This window comes from Mauremys reevesii, linkage group 3 (assembly GCF_016161935.1).
Source record: "Mauremys reevesii isolate NIE-2019 linkage group 3, ASM1616193v1, whole genome shotgun sequence".
NCBI classification, from domain to species: Eukaryota; Metazoa; Chordata; order Testudines; family Geoemydidae; genus Mauremys; species Mauremys reevesii.
This window is the reverse complement of record NC_052625.1, coordinates 155,002,833-155,027,911: the sequence shown is the minus strand read 5'-3', so window position 1 is coordinate 155,027,911 and position 25,079 is coordinate 155,002,833. Positions and strand designations below refer to the sequence as shown.

General features: G+C 44.4%; 1 protein-coding gene across 1 annotated transcript in view; it reads left to right on the top strand.

Annotated features, from left to right (window-relative positions):
* The window catches only part of COL19A1 (collagen type XIX alpha 1 chain), a 332,172-nt gene that overhangs the window by 139,342 nt on the left and 167,751 nt on the right, over positions 1-25,079 (top strand). Inside the window, exon 14 of the mRNA XM_039532738.1 lies at positions 24,916-24,969. Coding sequence (XP_039388672.1) covers positions 24,916-24,969 — 54 coding nt within the window. The remainder of the gene's footprint in view (positions 1-24,915; positions 24,970-25,079) is intronic.

The following is a 25,079-nucleotide window of genomic DNA, read 5'->3' as shown; positions in this document are numbered from 1 at the left end:
GTAATTAGGGGTGAATGGGATAAGCTAGACAAGAGAAAGCACATTGACAGAAATGATCTTGGGTTTTATAGGATCCAGGAACCAAAAATCCTGGTTACTGAGATGCTGAATGTTCATGTTGCTGTAGCATCCCTGGCTAAAGAAAAATGAAGGCCACTCTCTAAAAAAGACTCTGAGGCCTCTTTATCCTCCCCCAGGGCATCTCTAAAAGCTACTTGGTTTGCAAGGGCATCTCTCTCCTGGCTCAAAGGTCTCAGACCCCTCGAGGATAGAGATCACCCTGAGTTTGGCTCTTTTTAAAAGAAAGTTTCCCTGCAACAGCATTCATTGCTGAAGCCTCAGAGGACACAAGAAGAATCTCAGCCAAAGCCATGGACTCCAGCTCAGTGACCAGGAGCCACCTATGTCTCAATCCCTGGAAGGTGGAAAACCACTTAAAGCAGGTTATGTGCTCTGCCAAATTCATGGGAGCCCTGCTTTTTGGAGAGAAACTAGACAAGGTAGTGGCAGACATGGCAGCAAAATCTAAAGAGTGCCTTCCAATGTCACACCATGCCTTTAAGAGAGCAGCTTCGAGACAAAAGCATTCCTTTCATCCTCACAGAAATATCAATGAAGATACAGCACGTTCTCCAGAGGAACCATAGTTTGGGAGGAAAGCCCCAAGAGAACCCTGCCGCTCCCAAAGCCTCTTTATAACAAAGACCACCTAGGCCTCCACCTGGAGCTGAAGCTTGGGGGCAAGATTTCCCACTTCCTGAAGTAATTAGTTGCTTTGACCATGGACTAGTGGGGCAGGGAGATAGTGTGTCTGGGATACTCCCTCAAGTTGCGAGCTCCATCCCATGCATTTTTCATCCAGTCCTCCATCTCAAATGACCAAGTAGAGCATGGTCTAATCCAGAATGAAATTTCTCACCTCCTGCATATGGGAGTAATAGAGAGTACTCCTTTAGCATACAGATTCTCAGGGTTCTGCTCCATCTCCTTTATCATTTAGAAGCATACAGGGGTACTCCAAGCCATTATAGATCTCAAAAGATTCAACAAGTGGATGAAGAAAACAAAGTTGCAGCTGAAGACTCTAACCTCTATGGTGTCATGGCTAGGGGATTTTCTGAATGCAATGGATAAGCCGGATGCATACCTCCGCATCTCTATCAGACCATGCCATCCCATTTACAAAGATGGTGGTGGTAATCATATCCAAACGCCCGTCACAAGATGACATCTTAATCAGAGCTCCATCCCCAGCAGTGGGACACGGAGCTACATATTTGACCTTGAATCTCTTGCAGGCACATGGTTTTATTATCAAAATCAAGAAAAGGTCTTTGATTCCTTCCACCCAAATAACTCAGTTGGAAATGGACATAGACACTTTACAAGCAAGGATGTATCCATCTCTAGGATCCACAAGATTCTTGACCTCCTCATGTAGGCAAGAGGCCTACTAATGCACTGAGCCTTCAACTGCTAGTTCCCCAAGTACTGTGCCTAGGGATCACTTCACGAGCACAATCACACATCAGGCTCCTTCAAGGCTTTATCTTAAATGTATGGAACTACTCCCCAGAACACAAGAAAGATCAAGTGATGGTTCTGGAGTGGATAATCAACTCCTTAAAATGGTGGTCAGCCCAGGTCAATGTCCATAAGGGCATATCCATATGCCTTCCAAATCTTCCTGATCCTCACAGCCAATGCCAGTCTGGAGGTCTGCGGAGTGCACCTGGGGTCCCCAATGATTCAAGGCACCTAGAACCTGGAAGAAAAGACCCATAGCATAAACCTTCCAGAACTAAGAGTAATCAAGCTGATGCTACTAGGGTTCCAGCCCAGCCTAGAGGGGAGCCATGTCCTGTTTCAAACAACATAACCATAGTTGTATATGTGAACAACTCGGGGGAACAAGAAGCCCAGCATTTCATGTTGAAGCAGTGGAAATCATGCAGTGGGCAGAGCATTTTCTCTTCTCCCTCAAGGAAGTTCACCTAATGGGAGATCTGAACCAGAAGGCAGACTGGCTTAGCAGGCACATGGTATACGACTCCAAGTGGTGCCTGAATCAGTACATTCTTGAGTTAATTGTCCAGTTGGGTCGGCCTGCCCCCAACTGACCTATTTATGAACCACATGAATGTGGCGAGATCAAAGTACTTCACCAGGGAAGTGGACCCCAGATTCATGGAGATGGATGCCCTATCACTCAGATGGCTTTAAGGGCCTTCTTTGTGCATTTCCACCCTTCACATTACCAGGAAAGGTGATCCGGAAAATAAAAAGAGAACAGGGAACAGTAATATTGGTAACCCCACACTGGCCAAGGAGACCTGGTTTTCTGGCCTGATAGAGATGAAACTGGAATTGCCACTATAGCTCCCAAAGGGACAAGACATCCTGACACAACGTCCTCTGCTTAATTTATATCTGAACCGGGTGCATCAAAAGCCTGATTATTGAAAGGAAAGTGTTAGTATCGTTGGGTCTGTCCTCCAAAGTTATCAGAACACTTCTTTCTTCTAGAAGAGTATCAACTTTTAAAGTAGTATACTCCTTTATTTGGACCAGGTTTTGTGGCTGATTCCAGGATCAAAAGCAAACCCTAGAAATCCAGGAATTCCAGCTATCTTGGATTTTTTCCAACAGTCTTCAGACACCATTGCGTATCATATGTCTGACCTTATTAATGTGATATTCACAAGATCTGCAGATACTCTGGCAGAGAACCCCCAGGTAGTCAAATTCCTTAGGACAGTCTAGTTAGCCACGCTGGTGATTAGACTTCTTTTTCCAAGTGGGACTCCACTTATACCAAGAGCCATGACAAACCATCCCTTTGAACCACTGACATCAATGTCAGCATTTTATTTATCAATCAGAACTTGCCTTCTGATAACTATTTCATCCACCAGGCTAGTGTCAGAGGTGGTGGCTTTCTTTATGCAGGAACCTTACTGCATGTTTCATGAGGACAAGGTGGTGCTCACAATACACTCCACCCTTTATCTTGACGGTGAACTCTTCTTCCCATGCTTCCCAAGAGGTGGCTCTATCTTCTTTCTGTTCAAGGCCCCACAGCATCCCATTGAGTAGAGGTGGCATGACTTAGATGTCAGAATATCTTGGAAAATTTACCTCAGACATAGAATCCATGAGGTCAGTTGCTCTGATTGTATCCTTCCATCTGAAATGCCAAGGACTCAGAGCTTTCAACTCCTCTATTGCTAGGTGGATTAGACTGTGTTGTGAAAGAGTACAAGGCATCAGAGATTCCAGTTTCAGAAGGGTCAGGGCACACTCCACACTATCCATGGTGACCTCATGGGCAGAAAGAGCTTATGCATCCACAGTGGCAATTTGTAAGGTGGCCACTTGGTCAAGTGCTACCACCTTTATCAAGCACTACAAGGTGGACTTCCTCTCCTCTCCTCTGTAGAGGCTTCTTTTGGCAGGAATGTGCTGCAGGCAGTGACCCAAAAATGATTTTGCCCTTTGAGCAGATATTATAAATGGGGAGGGATACCATTTTTCCCTTTTCTGACTTTTTCTATGACCCTTTCTCCATCTGTTCACTGCTTGCTACTTCCCAGACATCAAGAATTGTGGGAGACACTGAGCTGCAGAATGGGAAATTTCTTACTGATAATTTCCTTTTTGCTAGCAGTGGCTCCCACAGTTCTAACCACCATGGATAGCTCATGAGTTAAGGGTAAAAAATTAAGTGAAATCATCACCATGTGGTCATCTTCCTTGGTCTAACGTACATGGTTACTGCGTTATCTCTGGATCGTTTGTTAATGATGTTATGTAAGTTGTATAGCTTGGAAATAACTCCTCTGGAAGCAAGCAGGAGCTGAGGGGACTTGGCCAGACTCAGATCCACCTGTGTGAGCTGCAGAGGGAGGAGAGCAACCCAGACATCCAGAATTGTGGGAGACGCTGCAATCAGAAAGGAAATTAACAATAAGAAATGTTATGCTTTTTGGCTAATAGTGAATATCCTCTATTTGAACATGTATACTGTATATTCAGCTGAACCTACATTTAGGGATTCAAAGATGTAATTTCTTGTAGCCTGCCCGTCTAGAAAGGTGAACTGTATACTTTTGCCATGCATACGTATATGCTTACAGCATGGAAAAACACATCTGTGTTTCTTTCCATAGCACTGGAGACATTTCTGTGTTGGTTCTTACATGATCTCTGTTACTACACAGGATCTTGTTCCACAATCTTTTTAGGATGAGTAAGGTATATTGTGTATCTGGTGAACTCTGAGACAGGTTTGCACTGGGGTAGTATGAATGCATACAGTATTAACTCTTTACATTTTGAATATTTCAATCAGGTGAGCTGCTTATATTGTGTCAAAATGTGATAGATTATCAACACAGGAACTTCAGAAACTATCTCAGAAAAATATACTTTTGAAGTCATATTACACAAGACAATAATACCCTAAGTTACTTGGAAACATCACATGACTATTTTTAACACTTAATTGAATCCAAAGCATCTTATTTATCAGCATGCTTAGAGATGCCAGTCATTGGGCTTAAACTTAAAGGGCTGTATACCCTTGAGTCTCCATTACTGTCAGTGTCTCGCACAGATTACCATCGAGCTCAGCCCTGTTGTCAGCACCGAAGCATTCCACTCAGCCATTGGTGCAGTTCCGTACCTTAACCCAGCGACTGGTACTGATGCAAATTGCTCAGCCGGGGGTGCCTGTACAAGCTGTACTCTTGGTAATGAGGAAACCTGACAAAGCCTGCAGACCACTCAGGATTACTGGTACTGTCATCTCCAGCCACAGTAACTTTGGCTACGGTGTCAGTCCTGGGACCCTTTTCTGATCCATCAAGAGTTCCAGTATTCAAGGGATCTCTTGGTGTTGAATGAACAAGAGTCCCCACTGTTGTCAGGTACCAAGCACTTCATGGTACTGAGACCTCAGCCTCTGAGTGGCCATTCCCTGACACAGGACTCTATTCCATCCTCATTGACACGCCCTTCCCCCATGGGATGATGTGGAGGAAGAAGAGGACTCCCAGTCAGTCTCCTCAATTTCTGTCAGGGGTTGTCCTACATACTACTTCGGGAATCTCCCTTCATGAAGGGAGGACTTTGCGGCACATCAAGCATGGTGGGCCCAGCCTTGTATGCCACCCCCTCTCCATTATGGACCTCTACAATGGCCATATTGGGATCTGTGAGATGCCTATTGGCAATAGGTCAATAAACCACCGGTACCACCCCAGCAGCAGACCTGGGTTCCACATCCACCCTCTACTCCTCCAAGGCAGGAGGAGACATTTGAGGAGTTGGAAGCCATAGTTGATGAGGAAGTCACCCCTGAAACTCCCATTTTGTCATTGCCACTTGAGGCGCTTATGCCTCCCCCTTCTTCCATTGCTGATGACTTTAGGCAATTCCAAGGCCTCATTAGAAGGGTAGCGGATGCTCTGTGGATCCCTCTTGAGGAAGTCAGAGACCAGCAGCACATGCTGCTTGACATTTTGTAGTCAGCGACATCCTCCAGAGTGTCACCACCCATTAATGAGGCTCCCCTGGATCCAGCTAAGATAGTATAGCAGACACTGGCCACTATTCCACCAACTTGCAGAAGAGCAGACAAGAAGTATTAGGTGCTCCTAAGGACTGTGACTTCTTGTTTTCCCATCCCCCACCTCCCTCCCTTTTGGTGGATGTTGTGACTGAACGGGGTAGATGGCACTTTCCAGGGCTACCTCCTATGACAAGGACCAAAAGCGACTGGATCAATCAGGTGGTCATTGCTAAATATAACTTCACAAATTACAGCGAGCTCGTGGCCTTTGTTGAACATCTGCCACAGGACTGCAGGAAACTATTCCAATCTATTGTTGCTGAGGGTCAGCTGTTGGCCAAAATGGCTCTTCAAGCGTTCTTGAACACTGCAGATACTGCTGCCAAGTCCCTCTCCATGGTGGTAGTTGTCTACAGGATGTCCTGGCTTCAGTTTTGGGGGTTTCCAGGAGCAGTCCAAAATAGATCAGAGGTCCTCTCCTTTGATGGTCACAGACTCTTCTTGTAGACCACAAATGATCCTTGGCATGTGCTTAAGGACTCCAGTGTGACCCTATGTTTCTTGGGCATCTATATACCTAAGAACAAGAAATATTTCAGTAAGTTACAGGCTGCCTCGAGCTCATGTCCTGCTCAATTTATGGGGTACCAAAATCCCATGGAACCTCCCAGAAAGATGCAGAATTTTTAGAGGAGGAGGGCTGCCCAGCTGCCATCCATGACCACTCAGGTTCCTCCCTTTGGGGACTGCCTTGTCCATTTTCGCCTGGCTTGGGAGAAGATCTCCACAGACCAATGGGTCTTGGAGGTCATAACATCAGGCTACACCATCCAGTTTTTGACACTGGGACACATGGCCAAAAAGGCTTAAGCATCCTGCAGGATAAATGACCCAAATTCAACCTTTAGGAAGATATTGGTAGATGCTGCTTGTGTTTTTTGTGTGTTTACATATCTATTGTTAGATGTTGACAATGTAATCAAACAGTTGCTGTCTATTCTGTATTCTGCTAATTCAGAGATCAAAAGGAGAATTTAACATTTAAATGAACTGTAAATATAGTGATATCACTCTTTGAAATGTATAGCCAGTCACCTGTGAATGGTGAAAAACAGGCAATTGCCTTATGTTAACCCATGTAGCTAATTACCGGTGATGCTTAGGAAATAGGTTTACTTCAAAGTCTCAATGATTGCCTATTGCTCACCTAAGGACTCTGTGCTGTCAAGAGAAAGCCTGGAACTGTATAAAAATTATTGGGACCTGACCCTTTCATCTCAGATCTGCTTGATGCTTTATGCAGTGGAAGTTTGAGTTGTAAGACTGAGATCTCCTGGGTCACCCTGGATATGAACATTGGACTGAATCTATGGACTAATTCAAATGCAACTCCAGAGCTCACTATCTCTACTGTGAAACTGATCTCAGATCTGTACTCATGTCTGCATGTATACTGATCTTTTAACCAATACTCTCTATTTTCTTTTTTAATAAATTTTAGTTTAGTTAATAAGAATTGGCTGTAAGCATGTATTTGGGTAAGATCTGGAATATTCACTAACTTGGGAGGTAATGCGTTCAATCCTTTGGGATTGATAGAACTTTCATATTTGACTTGGCTGTCTGGGAGGAAGCCCAAAGGCTGGGTTACTTTTAAGGGAACTGTGTTTTGGTTTCTGGGTAACCAGTAAGGTATTATAGAAGCTGTTTTGTGCTCGCTTGGTAAATCTAAGTATTGGAATATCCACCAGCTTTGGGGATTGTCTGCTCCATTCTTTGCAGTTTGCCCTAGTTGAGTAACCTCAGTGTGGCCCTCCTGGAATCCCGGTCACAGACACTCCCTTCTAACCTCTTCCCCGTCCCTCTGCAGCGACCCCTCTTACCAAAAAAGAACAGAAGATGGAGGCTGATCTTAGATAGCTGAACAAGTTTGTGAAGCCCCAGATGCTGAAGGTAAGATCCCCTTCCTCTAGAGCAGGAATTATAGTAACTCATAACTATAATTTCTGCATTAGAGGAAGAGGATTGGTTTTATTTCCTTGACCTGCAAGACACCTTCTTCTATATAGCCATTCATCCATCACGAGGGAAATACCTAGGCTTTGCTGTGGGCCAAAATCACTTCCAGTACCAAGTGCTTCCCTTTGGCCTATCTTCGGCCCCAAGTGTGTTCTTGAAGGTTCGAGCAGTCATGATATGTTACCTTCAACAGGAAGTGATTCTCATCTTCCTGTGTTTCAACGACTGGCTTCTCAAAGGCTGCTCTTTCTAGGCAGTGAAGTTATCCACTGAAAGGCCCTTTCTCTGTTCTGAGAGTTGGGCCTACAACTAAACATAAAGAAGTCCACATTAGTACCGGTGCAAGGAATTCAGTTCATAGGAGCGTACTTGGACTCGGAGGCAGCCAGCACGTACCTCCCTTTAGACAGATTTATGACTCTGTCAGGACTGGTAAGGACAATTCAGGGAAGCCCTCAGATATCCATAGGGAACTATTTTCAGCTCTTTGGCCATATGACAGCATCACCTTTGTGACCAGTCATGCAAGGTTAACCTTGGAAACAGTGGAGGTGTGAGAACAGCTTATTCCCTCATTAGACACACCTTAGTCAGTAAGAGGGTGGATGCTTTGCATGTCAAGAACTCCCTGAACTGATGGAAAGGTAAACTGCATGTCTGTGCAGGCTTCCCTTTCTGCCACCCAACCCCATTAGTGACTAACAACCGATGCATCTATATTGGGTTGGGGAGCCCACTTCAGTGCCCTCGCAGTTCAGGGCAGATGATTTGCCCATGAGATAGGGCTCCATATAAATCTGTTGGAATTCAGAGAGGTCAGGAATACTTGTCTCCATTTCCTGCCCTTCATCAGGAGCAGAGTGATCAGGACCATGACAGACAACATGTCCTACATGTTTTACATCAACAAGCAGGACAGAGCAACATCACCCTCCTTGTGTACCAAAGTTATAAAGTTCAGGAACTGATGCATAGCCAACCACATCCAGATTTCAGTAGCCTACCTTCTAGACATCCAAAACACCACTGCTGATGTCCTCAGCAGACACCTCTCCTATGACTATATATTGGAGCTGGATTCTCAGGTCCTCCGGGACATATTCTAGAGATGAAGTAGGTCGTTTTGCCACCTATGAGAACAGGAAGTGTCCTCTCTCCTATTAAAGGGAGCATCTGGGTTACCACTCCCTGGGGTTTACTTTCCTTCTAACATGGAAGAGGAATCTGTCTAGGTCTTTTCCCCAACACTCCTAATTCTAAGAGTGATTCATAAGGTCAGGTAGGACAAAGGCCAGAGTTAGTCTCAGAGTACCTTCCTGGTCAAGACAAGCTTACCTGCTTCAGCTCTGTATCCAGCCACCAATCTAACCACAAAGCTATCAACCATTCTCCATCTCCTGTCTAAGGACTCAGATCATGCACTTCACCCCAATTTGGTGGTTCTGTCTCTTAGGGCCTGGCTCCTGGATCGCCCTAGGGAATAGAGGTTTCCTGCTCTACAGATGTACTGCAGGTCTTACTGCACATTAGAAAGACATCCACCTGCGCTACTTATCTGCAGAAATGTAAGCGATTCACCCACTGGTGCGGTCATTGTTACCTTCAGCCTGAGTTGGTTTCTCTGTCCCTCATCCTGAATTACTTGCTGGATCTGAAAACATCTGGGTTATCCATCAACTTGGTCAAGGTACACTTGGCTGTCATATCAGTCTTTCATCCCTGGCCAAGGGATTTTCCATTTTGCTCACCCAGTGTCGTCCAGATTTATCAAGGATCTGAGTAATCTCTTTTCCTACATTAGGCACACCACCCCTTCTTGGGACCTCAATCTAGTTCTTAACTACCTTGTGAGACCTTCATTTGAACCAGTGACTACCTGCTCCTTTCTTCATTATCTATGAAGACGGCCTTCCTACTTGCCATCATGTTGGTCCATAAGGTAGGGAGATTGGGGCTTTGATGGCCTATACCCCTTTACCACAGTCTTTCATGATAAGGTCTCTTTATGTTTGCATCCTAGGTTTCTACCCAAGGTTACGTTGGATTTTTTAACTAATCGATGTATCTACCAATATGTTTTCTGAAACCTCACAGTTCTCAGCAGGAATCCTACTTCCATAACATGGATGTTAGAAGGGCCTTAGCTTTCTACTTGGATAGGACTAAGCAGTTTAGGAGACCACCTAGACTCTATCTGTCCTTCACAGGTAGGTCTAAGGGGGTGCTCATTTCTTCTCAAAGACTTTCCAAATGGACATTAGGTTGTAGCTACACCTGTTATCAATTGGCAGGTGCTCCACCTCCCTAGAGGGTGAGAGCTCATTAAACCAAGTGACATTTCTGAAGAATATCCCAGTTTGTGAGCTATGTAGAGCTGCTTCCTGCACTTCATTGCATACATTTTCACAGCATTGTGCCCTGCTCCATGTCATCAGGTCTGATGCTGCATTTGGTGAAGCCCTCACCTGCTCAGTAATCACTTAGAGTGGAGCAACCATAGGGATGCTCTTCTAAGAAGAAGAAATGGTTACTCACCCTGTCCAGTAACTGTGGTTCTTCAAGATACATGACCCTATGATGCTCAACTACCCGCCCTCCTTCCCCTCTCCTTGGGTTGCTCCTTAAGAGGATAACTGGATAGAGAAGGAACCGAGGGCAGTTTGCCCATGCACCCCTATATACCCTCAGTGTCTGCCACAAGAAGGTGGGCCGTGTGGGCACTGCTAGCTAGAAATCTCTGATTAAGGGGTCAAGAAGCACATGGAGTGGAACACCCATATAGGGACATGTATCTTGAAGAACTAAAGTTGCTGTACAGGGTGAGTAACATTTCCTTTAGATTACAACATTTCCTTTCTTCTTTCTGTTCTCCCCTTGTGAGAACTTTTCATCCAGACAGAATGACACAGAGATGCCAGGTCTTCTTTTTAGATCAGTAGTATGAAGTGCTGAGATGTGACCCCAAAGTTTACTTCCCTGGTCCCAAATTAATTATACTTGCTATTTTATTTCATTTCATTAGTCTCATTCACAGCAAGGTTTGGGAGCAAAACTCTAAATATATTGAGTCACACTGCACAAGTCCATTTATTACTGAGTAAACCCAAGTTATACAACACAATATCCCAGTTTGAGCCATTATTCTAAACTCATCTGACAGCATAGATACTGTGTGTGCCAGTAGTATAGCTGATACGATTGGTTTTGGCTTCCTAAAGAGTAACTATAAATAGTTTACATGTTATCCTTTTAGTCCTAAAGTATATGTTTCCATTACACCTGTAAGTAATTATTTACCTATATAACATAAAGAGTAACGTTAACTTGAGCATTACATCAAAACTTTATCCCTACAAGCCACTTAGAGCCTCCTAACATTAATAATACCATCAGTTCTTAATCACTGTAGGCTCTGCATGGTCACATTCTCTGATAGCAGTGTGAAGAGTCAGCACTAATCCTGAAATATACCCTGATACATATAAAAGCAGCAAAGAATCCTGTGGCACCTTATAGACTAACAGACGTTTTGCAGCATGAGCTTTCGTGGGTGAATACCCACTTCGTCGGATGCCATCCGACGATGTGGGTATTCACCCACGAAAGCTCATGCTGCAAAATATCTGTTAGTCTATAAGGTGCCACAGGATTCTTTGCTGCTTTTACAGATCCAGACTAACACAGCTACCCCTCTGATACTGATACATATAATTACTTCTCAGTCATGCTTAAATCCTACATCCCACATGAAATAAGAACAGATTTGCAATGTAAATACTCATTAATGTAGCTATGGAGAGACATTAAGATCTATGTGCTATTCAGATTACTGCCAGTTGAATAGGGTTTGAAACGGAAATTCTAATCAATGAAACTCCAGACTCCTTAGGCAGTTAGGAGAGGAGTTCACAGAACACTACTGGTAATTGTTTGACAAATTAAATAAAATCCCTGGAAAAATCATTAAATGCACAATGTTGGTGTATCGTGTCTACAATTGGGTTTAAGGACAACTAGCAAAATATGGAGTGGAAATGGTAACACATATCTGAAATGAAAAAAATATATACTCCATGTATAGCTAGACCAATTGATTAAATGAAGAATTTTCCTTCTCCAATCAAAAAGGGTAATTGAAGAAACCTTTTCTGTTAAAATATTGGCACTCTTATTAGAGCCCTCACTTGGGACCTAAAAGTTCAGAGGACAGACCTGTGAAAATAATTGGGCTGTCAAATTAAAGCAATTAAATTCTATGCAAAGAAGAAATAATGTTGGGTAAAAAATGTGCACCATTTTGTTTCCAATTATACCAGCCGTGTGTTTTTATTTCTATGCTTGCCGAGGTGGCAGAAGTCAGTTTGAGGTTGGGTAGAGAAGGAAAACAGATGTACAGAAACATATGAATTTTTAGACAGTTCCAGTGTCAAGGTACATAGGCACAGTATTTTGTTTTTAGGTGTAAATGCCTTACTGGTGTCTCTTATAGAGGTATCTACAAAAAAACTCAAACTTATTTCACAGCAGCATTTTATGGGTCCATTGTAATGCTTTGAGGAACTTATAGGAGAACATAGATGAGAAATTCAGATTGTTTTTTAAGGTAAAAATCAGCTATGTTACTACATTATATTTGGTCCTTGAGGACTTTGCTAGGAGCAAAGCAGAATGGGGTGCTAAAGGTAATAATTGGAGATATACCAATCTCCTAGAACTGGAAGGGACCTTGAAAGGTCATCAAGTCCAGCCCCCTGCCAGGACCAATTTTTGCCCCAGATCCCTAAGTGGCCCCCTCAAGGATTGAACTCACAACCCTGGGTTTAGCAGGCCAATGCTCAAACCACTGAGCTATCCCTCCCCCCAAATGCTAGCCCTTGCTTTGAAACCCAGAAAGTCCAAATAGAGTGCAGTGTTTGACGTCTATGTTTTGTGGAGAGGAGCAAGAGAAAGATCAATGCTTATACAGTAACTCACTTAAAGTCGTCCCGGTTAATGTTGTTTCGTTGCTGATCAGTTAGGGAACATGCTTGTTTAAAGTTGTGCAATGCTCTCTTCTAACATCGTTTGGCAGCTGCCTTCTTTGTCCACTACTTGCAGGAAGAGCAGCCCGTTGCAGCTAGCTGGTGGGTGATTGGAACCAGGGTGGACCGACAGCCCCCATATCAGCTCCCCGCTCCCCTAAGTTCCCTGTGCAGCAGCTGCCCAGCAGGCTAGCAATTGCAGATGTCCTTCCACCCACTGCCATGTGCTGCTCCTGCCATCTGCCTTGGAGTGGCTCTCCGAGACTCCTGCTTGCTGTGTGGGGAGGTGGAAGACGGGGGGCTAATGTCAGGGTGTCCTCCTCCCACCTGCTCCTGCACCCCGCTTATCCCATCTTCCATAGAGCAGGGGGGGACACACAACAGAGGGAGCTTCCAGGCAGCTGCGGTCCTGTCTCAGCTTGCTGATCTAATTAACAAAGCATACTTCTGACCCCACTCTTCATACTTAGAGGGGAAATGCACATCTCTCTCTCTCACACACACACAGGGTGTGTGTCTCTGTCTCTGCCTGCTCTCCCTCCTTTCCTGCTGCCTTGTACAGTAGAGTGTGAGAGTTAACCCTTGAGGGCTCAGTCACTTGCTAGTTCATCATTTAGCATTAAGGCATTCCCTGGAAATATCTCACCCTCTGACTCCTCCACCTCAACCAAGCTTCACAATCATCATCACTGTGTACCAGTATTAAATTGTTTGTTTAAAGTGTGTGTGTGTGTGTGTGTGTGTGTGTGTGTGTGTGTGTGTGTGTGTGTGTGTGTGTGTGTGTGTGTGTGTGTGTGTGTGTGTGTGTGTGTAGTCTTTTGTCTAGTGAAAATGTTTTTCCTGGAACCTAACCTCCTCATTTACATTAATTCTTATGGGGAAATTGGATTCGTTTAACATCATTTTGCTTAAAGTTGCATTTTTCAGGAACATAACTACAATGTTAAGTGAGGAGTTACTGTATTAGAACTTCATGAGAGGCACACAGGAAGGTAGTCAGTTGTTTATGTCGAAGCATGATACTGTTTGCCCCAATCTGTTACATCCTGATGGTATCAATCTGTGTGACTCCATAACTGATATTTCAGTTTAGGTTTCCTGAGTGTGCTATATAGTAAGTTGTGGGTTGGTTGTCTATGGAGTTGTATAACTCAGTAAGGAATCAATGATCTTCCCTGTAGTCATTTTGATCCATACTGTAGGCAGCAGTAAGGTGGGCTGTTTTCCCAGTTTTCAGTACATAAAGGGGATCGGCACCAGCATGGGAGATTTTAGCACAAGGTAAGATCGAGTCCATTTATTCAAATGCAGGACGTGGAATTCATGTCAAGGAATATGTGTGAAAGAGATGTAAGAACATTTTCTACATGCATCAATAAGTGTAGTTAATAATAAATCATATGCTTTTTTTCTTCCCCAGTAACATTCCTTTAGATGAGAGATCTGCCATCCTCAAAAAGTTATGCCAGTCTTGTAGTATTTTTCAGTGAGATGTTTGTGCGATGTAGTGCTTGTCATATTGTATTCCAGGTTTCAGTAAGAGGCACATGAATTGTGTATGAGGTGACTGGGTCCTTAGGTTGGAGCCCATTGAACTTATTTGTGGCATCATTTGTGCACTGGCAACATAATGTGATGTCAGTTAGTGGTGTCTTTCTAATTTTTATGAGGCATGTACGCACTGGTTGCCATTTGGCATCTCAGAACATTTTTAATATATAGTATAGTTCACATAGTGCTTAAAGGAGTGAAAGAGCACAGGTAGATTTTATATAATAAGAATTCAGAGTGCAAAGCATTTGGGAACAAAAAGTTTATTTTCCTAATGTTCATTAGGCTTCAGAATGTGACCTACTGATTCTTACAGGTACATTCTTACAGAATTGACAGTTCTGGGCACTGTACTTTTCTTCAGACTTTTGTGGCCAGGTTAATGGTTAATGTAGGGTAAGAATCTCAAACAATAGAAATCCATATGGTAGGTTATGAGCAGCAGGAGATCTTGCTAAAACACCACGTGCTGAAACTGCAGATCCCAGGGCATTGTCCTGGTTCTGTATAAAGGCCCAACAGCAAGGCTTCTCTTTGAACATAACCAAATGCAAATATCATTGTAGGATAGCCCCCAGCATACTTTCAAACAGCACCCAGCTCAAGGTGATCTTCTCCCTTTGACAAGTCAGATAATGTTTCCATAAACTGGAATGCTGGATAAGCTTCCTGATACAGTTTGCCACATATGTAGACAGCTATTTAGCAAGCTGTACAATTGTTTATTCTTTTTACCATCTCAACTGTCCCTTACCTGTAGAGAAGTTTGCTGGCTGGCAGATCATTGGGATGTTAAAGACCTGTAATGAAGCCCAGGTGGCTCAGGGGAAAAATTTGTTCAAGCCTCTTTTCTGTCCTGGTCTCTCCTGTGTCCTTTGGCTTTTCTCTACTCAGCCTGTTCTCTGTGGTTGATCCCAAGGACTTGTGGAACTGTTTATTTTCCAATTCCAGATAACAACCAACTTTGCTGAGTAAATTGTTCTCAGAACTGTTACCAAAACTTTTCACTAAGAGGAGCTGCAGCAGTATTTCTCAGAACACTAAATCAAGTTAGTCTTTCCTGACTTGGTATCAAAGCATCCCTGAAAATGGCACGATTTTCCATAGCAGGCTGTCCTTAGGTAGCTGTTCAGGTGTTTTTTTGCTTTTCTTAAATTTAAAACAAAATTACAAATCTGGCTGCTGCCTTTTACGTCCAGTAAGTGATAGGTTTTGTTTAATTTATGTATGTGTGTACATGAAGTGACAGACAGTTTGAAGTATACAGGAAATAAAGGCCCTCTTTGAAGGGATAAAGGAAAATGTGTTTTCCACAAACCAGCGTTTCCCACAGTTCTGGACATGTGGGCTGCTTTCCTCACTCTGCAGCTTCAGAGGCAGATCAGCATTTTAGCTCCCCATGCTCTGGCCATGCCCCCCTGTGCTCCCGCTTGCTACCAGATTCTCTGCCTCTGTGGCAGCAGATGCAAGCAGTTTCTGTTCCTCCCACCCTTTCTTTGCACTTTGAGCTGTTTCCGCCAAGTTTTTGGGCAGGGGAGAGCAGTGTTCTCCCTTTCTGACATTTCTCTTCCTCCCTGGGGCAGGTAACTCTTCCAGGGGGTGGGGATTAACCCTCTCTGACCCTCCTCTATGGCATCTCCCTGCCAGCTACTCTGCCTCTTCCAGGTTTGGCAGAGCATCCAAGACAGCCCATGGTTAAATCAAAGCAGTGCTCTGTTTGTGAGGCTGCCATCCCAGGCTCAGCAGACAATGAGTTATCCCCAGACTGTGCCCAGCCTTCCATCCCTAACTCCATTATGTCCTGGGGCTATGAGTTGAACAGGAAGGTGGGGTTCCCTACTACCAAGGCAGCCAGGTCTCCAGTGGGGGGGAAATAGACCAGGAACCCCTGTGCAGAGCAGATACAGGCTCTAAAACTAAGGAGAGCCCTGACCACTCAACTAGGTGGTAAGTCCCCTACAGAACACAGAAGGGAGGCTTGCAAGGCCACAACCCCCACTGCCACCCAGTCTCTGTCCTAAGTATCCTGGGGAAAGAAGCAGGGCTTTCAATCAGCCCTCCTCTCTCTCAAGCCAACCAAGAGGGCTCCAACAATGACTTTCCCTCTCTCCACTCCCAGGAGGAATGGGACTCAGTGGGGAGGATTCTGAGACAGACTTCTCTAGAGGGCTTCAGGCCCTAAAGAAGACAAGTCGCAAAAGGCATCACCAAGGCTGTAGCAGACCACCTACCCTCCCAACGTGCACAAAAAAAGTTTTAAAAAATAAAAAAAGTGAAGGAAAAACACAACAAATCTAGGAGATACGAATCCTCCGACTCCTCTTCTTCCTCCCCCTCCTCCACTGAGGAAGGTGAGTTTGTGGACTAACAAGTGGATGAAGAAAATGAAGTTGTGGATGGAGATCCTGGCCTTTACAGTGTCATCTCTGACCCGGGGGACTTCTTGATTTCAGTAGATCTAGCCCATGAATATCTCTATATATCCTCAGATTGTGCCACAACAGATTTCTGAGACTCACTAAAGACAGGAAATATTATCAGTACCAAGCAGTACTTCTGCCTGTCCTCGGCCCCCGGGGTTTTTACAACGAGCTTGATAGGGATAATAGCCTGACTCAGGTTGCAGGAAACCCACCTTTCCATCCTTTTCTGGATGGCATTCTTATTAGAGCTCCATCATGTTGAGCAGCGCACAGGACCACGTCTCAGACGTTGAGTCTTCTCCGGGTGCATGGCTTCATCATTAATTCCAAGAAAAGTTTCCTGGTTCCATCCACTAAAATAACCCACCAGGGGGCAAAAATCCTGAGTAGCAAGTGTCTACCCATCATTAGAAAGGTTTCAGAAAATCCAGGAATGTATCTTCTTGCTCTGAGCTGCCAGAGACCTACCATAGCATTATGGCTCCTACTGCTAGGACTTTTGGTGTTGTGCATCGGGATCACTCCCTGGGTGCAGTCACATATTAGACACCTTCAGGCCTTCATTCTGAAGGTGTTGGACCACACCCCAGAACGCATGAAAGATCAAGTATGGGTTCTGACACAAGTGTTCAATTACTTACAATGGTGATCAGTCCACAGCAGAGTCCACCAAAGGCATGGCCATCTGCAATACGGATTTTTTAGTCCTCACAATCAATACCAGTCGGAAGAGCTCACTTGGTGACCCAAATAACCCAGCATCTCTGGAGCCTGGAGGAAAAGGATCACCATGGAAACCACCTACAGCTGAGAGCATTTGGTAAAGTTAGCTCTGTAAAGGTTCCAGCCCACCCTAAGAGGGAACCACGTCATGGTTCAGTCACACAGTTTGACAACGGTCACATATTTAAACAACTGAGGGGAAACAACATTACATGCAGAAGCAGTGGGGACAAGTAGATGGGTGGAAGAGTTCCTCCTTTTTTCCAGAGCAATCCTCATCAAAGGCAGCAGATGCAGGATTAACAGCTCTGAGTGATGCCTGAATCAAGAGGTTTTCGATCTCATCATTTGGACATTCATCCTACCTTCAACTGACTTGTTCACCAATCATGCAAACAAAAAGAGGCCAAAATGCTTCTCGAGGCAGGTGTACCTCAGAGCCATAGGGACGCGCATCTTATTGCACAGTTGGCTGCAGGACCTACTTTATGCGTTTTTCTGAGAAAGGAAAGACATCTAGTTGAAGGCTGAATGTAGGGTGTGAAGGTGTCATGAATTCCTTAATTCACAAAAGTGTATTGTTGTGCTCCCCAGAGAAGTTTAGAGTTAAAACAAGTAAGAATTCATTGAATTATTTATTTTTTGTGATGAGATCAGTTGGAATTTTTATACTATTCTTGGTCATTGGTGAAATATCATAATAGACTCTTTGGGTCAGGGGAAATTAGTTTGTTTTCAGAATCAACTGTTTTCTTAAAACAGTGCTGAAAAACAGCCTTTTAATGTAGTAATTAATTTAAAATCACCTAAATTATTTCTGATGAGATCTGAGTTACCACACACATTCCTCTGAAGCATCCGGTTCTGGCCACTGTCAGAGACAGGATACTGCATTAGATGGACCATAGGTCTGATCCAGCATCGCAATTACTCTGCTCTTACGTCATTTCAGAGGCAGCCAGCAGCAGTTAGAACTCTGGTCAGTTTAAAAGTGGGGGTGACAGAGAGGAACAAGTCTGATACAATGCCAGCTCTTTGTTTCCTGACAGCAACTATGTCTGTAACATATTAACATATTTAAAATTAAATCAAATGTAATTAAAACTATACAGTGGAAAAATAAAAAATATTTATAGTAGGAAAGCATCTTAAGGATTTTTCCTACTTGCTTTTTCGTCTTTTTGTTGTCACGTAACCGTAAAGGACAGACATGTTGCTAGTTACTCCTAGCCTGTTCAGGTATATTGAAATAAATGCATGATTTAAAAGCCCTGCTGGCCAGTTCGATTCCTGGTTTTACTCAGTTTAGTCTGTAAAGGGTTGTTTTCAAATATGCTCATTTTAATGCACTAACTGCAAATGTAAGTGTTGTCCAATTCCCCCTATTCCTCTCAATTAAAGATTGACTTTTGTCTTCATTGTGTCCCTGCAATAGCAGCCAGGCTGTATACCTCTGCTTGGTACCCCCAAGGCTCAGCACTAACAGCCATAAACATACCAGTTAGAAAAAAGAAGCTCATAACTTGACAGTATACAGTTTGATTTCGCTGGTTTTTATTCCTCCACTGTTGCCCTTCATGCCTAATACTGACATATTCAATATATTTTTCATTCTGGTCGCTGAAAAATTCTCTGTGTCTTTTTCTCTCTCTTGTTTTGTCTGTTCTATAAATACACAGCCAAGAACTATTTCCTCTAGTGAAACCTGTTGTTGCACCACTGATTCTCTAATGCTGTCAGTTCTGAACCAGATCCACAAAATAGAAAATAACACAAACTCTCCAGATACCTGACATATCCATCAAATGTCTTTTATTTTTATATATAAAATATTGCATTTTATACTCTTCTAGGTGATAACTAGTGCAGTAGGTGGACATAGAGGTATGGGGGCTGTAAACATGAGAATTAAAAAGGAAAGCTGGTTTTTGGCTTGCTTTTTGGATCTGTTTGCCTTTAAAAAAAATTAAGATCAACCAGCAAAACTACTTTTGATTTAACTCTTACATATTTGGCAAGCTTAATAAAGGACAAATCAAAGCTAAATCAGGGGTATTTACAACAACCACAAATTTAATCCGAAGTGGGTACTTAAATGCTCGTATAGTTGTAAATGATGTTCCTTCCAGATGGTGAATTAATGTAATTTTAGCAGGAAGTGAAGTTGCACAAATATGCAGTATTTAGAACACTGGCTGATTTAATGTTTCTGTACCCACCAAGGCACAGATGTTGCTTATCATTTTAGTGTCAGTTGTCTCTATCTTTCCAATTATTGCAATCTGAGGAATGGAGTTTGTAAGGCATGGAAGAGGGTGGTGAAGAATTCAGGGCAGTAAATCTTAATTTATGTCTAGATGACATCTAGTTTTTATGTCACCATCTCATCCAACGCACTTAGTGCTGAAGGCGATGGCCTGCTTGTTAAGTGTGACCATGTTACATCAGTGCTTCATGGCCTGTATCATCTGCTAGTTGGTTTCCAGGCAGAGTTTAAGGATCTGATTTTGGCCTATAAAGCCCTAAATGCCTTAGGACCTCCCTACTCTCTCCCCATGGCATACTTCTGAAGCTGAGATCAGTGGAGGTGCTGAGCTGGGGATGACTTGGTTTAAAGGAAAGGGAGCTTCTGATTGGTAGTTCTCTGTGATGGGCCCCAGCTTCAGAATTCAGTCCCTGCCTTGTTCCAGAATAGCTTGAATTGGTTGAGTTTAGGGGCACATTGCAAAGCCCATCTATTCCTCAGGCTTTTGAGGAGTAGGGAGAACAATGAGGGTTGTAGAGTAGTAGTGCTGAGGGTACTTTCTTTATCTTCTCTTTATTGGACATTTCTGGTGATGTGAGTAGGCAAAATTGCTGAATTTGTAATATCTAAGAATGGCAGCCCATATTCTCTGCTTCTCTCGCTTTCACTGGTTGCAACATAGAGGGGGACTGTTACAAAATTGACTATTTCTCTCTGATTCTATTCCTGGCTCCAGATGAAGGTTAGAACAGCCCGAGGGTTGCTCTGAACTACACTTTCTGACTTGGTGATCTTGGAACAATATGTCAGCTGGGGATTCACTCCCTGTCATTTACAATGCAACCCACTCCTCCTGCCTCTCATCCTCCACATACCTTTCCTATCAGATACTGTGGAGTGAGTGGTGTATGAGCTGGCTCCGTTGGCTTTATCCCTGCTAGGCCACGCCACAGAGATCCCCAGCCGGAGTCTAGGGGTATGTCTACACTATGAAATTAGGTTGATTTTATAGAAGTCGATCTTTAGAAAGCGATTTTATACAGTCGATTGTGCATGTCCCCACTAAGCGCAGTAGGTCGGCAGAGTGCGTCCTCAATGCTGTCGCTAGCATCGACTCATGGAGTGGTGCATTGTGGGTAGCTATCCCACAGTCCCCACCGCCCATTGGAATTCTGTGTTAAGCTCCCAATGCCTGATGGGGCAAAAACATTGTCGTGGGCGGTTTTGGGTACATGTTGTCAGTCTCCCCTCCCTCCCTCCCTCCTTGAAAGCAGCGGCAAACAATCATTTCCTTCTTTTTTCCTGGGTTACCCGCGCAGATGCCATAGCACAGCAAGCATGGAGCCCGCTCAGCTCAGCACTGCTGTTGTGAGCATAGTAAACTCTCGCGCATTATCCCGCAGTATGTGCATAACCTGGCTAGGAGCCGCCAGCACGAGGATGATTGTGAGGAGGACATGGACACAGATGTTCCTGAAAGCATGGAATGTGGCAATTGGGACATCATAGCAGCAGTGGGGTAGGTTGATACAGTGGAATGCCAATTCTGGGTCCGACAAACAAGTACAGACTGGTGGGACCACATAGTGTTGCAGGTATGGGATAATTCCCAGTGGTTGCAAAACTTTCGCATGCATAAGGCCACTTTCATGGAACTTTGTGGGTTGCTTTCCCCCGCCCTGAAGCGCAGGAATACCAAGATGAGACCTGCCCTGACAGTTGAGAAGCGAGTGGTGATAGCCCTGTGGAAGCTTGCAACGCCAGACAGCTACCGGTCAGTTGGGAATCAATTTGGAGTGGGCAAATCTACCATGAGGGCTGCTGTGATCCAAGTAGCCAAGGCAATCAGTGACCTTCTGCTAACAGGAGTAGTGACTCTGGGAAATGTGCAGGTCATAGTGGATGGCTTTGCTGCAGTGGGGTTCCCTAACTGTGGTGAGACGATAGACTGGTGCCAACAAGTACATAAACCACAAGGGGTACTTCTCAATGGTGCTGCAAGCACTGGTGGATCACAAGGGATGTTTCACCGACATCAGTGTGGGATGTTCGGGAAAGGTGTATGATGCTTGCATCTTTAGGAACTGTTCAAAAAGCTGCAAGAAGCGACTTTCTTCCCAGACCAGAAAATTACCGTTGGGGATGTTGAAATGCCAATAGTTATCCTTGGGGACCCAGCCTACCCCTTGCTCCCAGGGCTCATGAAGTTGTACACATGCCTGGACAGTAGTAAGGAGCAGCTCAACTATAGGCTGAGCAAATACTGAATGGTGGTAGAATGTGCCTTTAGACGTTTAAAAGCCTGCTGGCGCTGTTTGCTTGACTAGGTTAGACCTTAGAGCAACCAATATTCCCATTGTTATTGCTGCTTGCTGTGTGCTCCATAATATCTGTGAGAGTAACGGGGAGACGTTTATGGTGGGGTAGGAGGTTGAGGCAAATCACCTGGCAGCCAATTTTGAACAGCCAGACACCAGGGCGATTAGAAGAGCACAGCTAGGTGTGCTGCACATCAGAGAGGCTTTGAAAAACAGTTTCATGACTGGCAAGGCTACGATGTGACAGTTGTGTGTGTTTCTCCTTGATGCAAAACCACCTCCTTTGTTGAATTTACTTCCCTGTAAGCCAATCCCCCTCCCCCCTTTGACCACAGCTGGCTAAGGAAATAAAGTCCCTATTGTTTTGAATACATGCATTCTTTATTTATTTTAAAAAAAATTGAGATCATTGACAAGGTAGCCTGGGTGGGGTGGGGGAGGAGGAAAGGACAAGGCCACATTGCTTATTGTAGCCACACTACAAATCAAAACACTTTGAATGGCATCCTTCTGTTGCTTGGGCCATCCTCTGGAGTGGAGTGGCTGGGTGCCCGGAGGTGCCCCCTCATGTTCTTGGGAGTCTGGGAGAGGAGGATATGGAACTTGGCAAGGAGGAAAGGCAGTTATACAATGGATGCAGCAGGGGTCTGTGCTCTAGTTGCCTTTCCTGCAGCTCCACCAGAGGCCTGATCATGTCCGTTTGCTCCCCCATTAGCCTCAGCATCTCCTTCTGCATGTTCTGATCATGCTCACTGAATGCTTTCCTGCCCTCTGCCACCGAATGCCTCCATGCATTCAACTGTGCCCTATTAGTGCAGAAGGACTTCATGAGCTCGGAAAACGTCATCGCGAGTATGTTTTTTTTCGCCTTCTAATCTGCGATAACCTCAGGGACAGAGTTGATATGGGGAGCACCTGCAGGGGGGATAAAAAGGGAGAGTAAAATTTGCACCTGCAGGGGGGATAAAAAGGGAGAGTAAAATTTAATAAGATACATTTCTGAGAACAAAAGGGAGACTCTTTCACAGAGAATCAAGCAATTCACAGCAGACAGCATGTGCTTTAGGTACAAGGTCGCATTTTGCCTTTTATATAGAGCGCCTGCCAGTATGGTGACACATCAAACACAGCTGGGCAACAGAATTCAGTTTCCCTGGAGCCATGGTAAGCCAAAGGGTACGTGGGGTTGGCTTCTTTTGCCTTCATAACACGTGGGAAGGTTTCAAACTGCAGCACCCTCCTTTCCCATAGCAAGCAATGGGATTTGCCATTGGGTTTCCCATTTAGAAGGAGGGGCTGCATTTTTTTTGGTGGATGTACAGTATACCCCTCCCCACACTGCGTGGCTATTCTCCAGGATGATCCCTTTTAGCCAAGTGCAAACAGCCAAGCATGCCCGGGGTCTAATGTGTTGGGGATCAGCAAACAGAGGGGATTAATGTTCCCTTACAAAACTTCCCCTATTTCAACCAGGTGACCATGAATGATATCACTCTCCTGAGGCTGACACAGAAAGATAAAGACCGAATGTTGTATGAATGCGACCCAAACCCAGGACCATTCACTGCCATGCTTTGTGCTGCAATGATTCCAGACTACTTGCTACTGGCTTGGCATGGTAAAGTGTCCTACCGTGGAGGATGAAATAAGGCAGCCCTCCCCAGAAACCTTCTGCAAAGGCTTTCAGAGTTCCTCAGAGCTTCATGGAGCTGTCCCTGGAGGATTCCCGCTCCATCCCCAGACACGTTAACAGATTTTTCCAGTAGCTGTACTGGCCGTGAATGCATCCCAATTCTTCAGGGCAAATCAAACATTAAACACAATTGCTTTAAACCCCTGTAGTTTAGTTACAAATGTGCACTCACCAGAGGTGCCTTCTCTGCCTTCAGGGTCCGGGAACCCACCTTGGGAGGGTATTGGCTCCAGGCTGATGAAAAGGTCCTGGCTGCCTGGGAGAACATTCTCCTCCTCCTCCTCCTCTTCTTCCTCATCCACAAAATCCTCTTCTGTGTTGCGTGAGACTCCCCCCTTGCAGGTGTCCACGGACAGCGGTGGGGTACTGGTAGGGTCCCCCCCTAGAATGGCATGCAGCTGATCATAGAAGCAGCATATATGGGGGTCTGACCCGCAACTACCATTTGCCTCCTTTGTCTTGTAGTAGGCTTGCCTGAGCTCCTTAACTTTAAAGTGGCACTGCTGGGTGTCCCTGGTGTAGCCTCTCTCCACCATGCCCGGTGCGATTTTTGCATATATATTAGTATTTCTTCTTTTTGATCAGAGTTCTGCATGCACAGATTCTTCTCCCCATACAACAATCAGATCCAGTGTCTCCCGTTCACTCCATGCTGGAGCTCGTTTGCGATTCTGGGACTCCACGGGCACCTTTGCTGCTGAGCTCACCATGCTGACCAAACAGGAAATGAAATTCAAAAGTTCCCAGGCCTTTTCCTGTGTACCTGGCTAGTGCATCGGAGTTGAAAGTGCTGTCCAGAGTGGTCACATTGGAGCACGCTGGGATAGCTCCCGGAGGCCAATACCACTGACTTGCACAATGCTGCGTCTGCATTACTCCAAATTTGACCCAAGAAGGTCAATTTTAGCACTGTTCCCCTCGTCAGGGAGGAGTACAGCAGTCAATTTTAAGAGCCCTTTAGGTCGACAGAATGGGGTTGGTTGTGTAGCTTCATTGCTTATAAAATCGACGTAATGCAGCTAAATTCGACCTAACCTCACAGTGTAGACCAGCCCTAGAGGACGTCCCCACTCCCTTTGCATCACTTGAGCAAATGAAGCACAGCTGTCTAGATAATTTGGCCCTGTATATTTAAATATCTGTTGAGGGCACCTAAAACTTCTAGTAGGTGTCTCTTGGTTTTTGAACAAATCAAAATAAATATTTACTTTATTTCAATACTAATAATATTAGTGATTTAACAGTGATTTGATTAGCAGATGCTAATTCACACAAACAGAGAATGTTGCCCAAGACCTTTTGTGGACTAAAATTAATATACATTATATGCATTTTTTTTTATTTGTACAGGGCTTAAAAGGTGATCCTGGTGATCCTGGTCTGGCTGGTCCTAAGGGAGAAAAGGTATTTGTGTGTGTGTAAATTCATTAATATTTAGCCATTAATCTATATATATACAAATACACACAGAGGGAGACATATTACACAGAAAACTGTTAAAAGCATTATGGTTG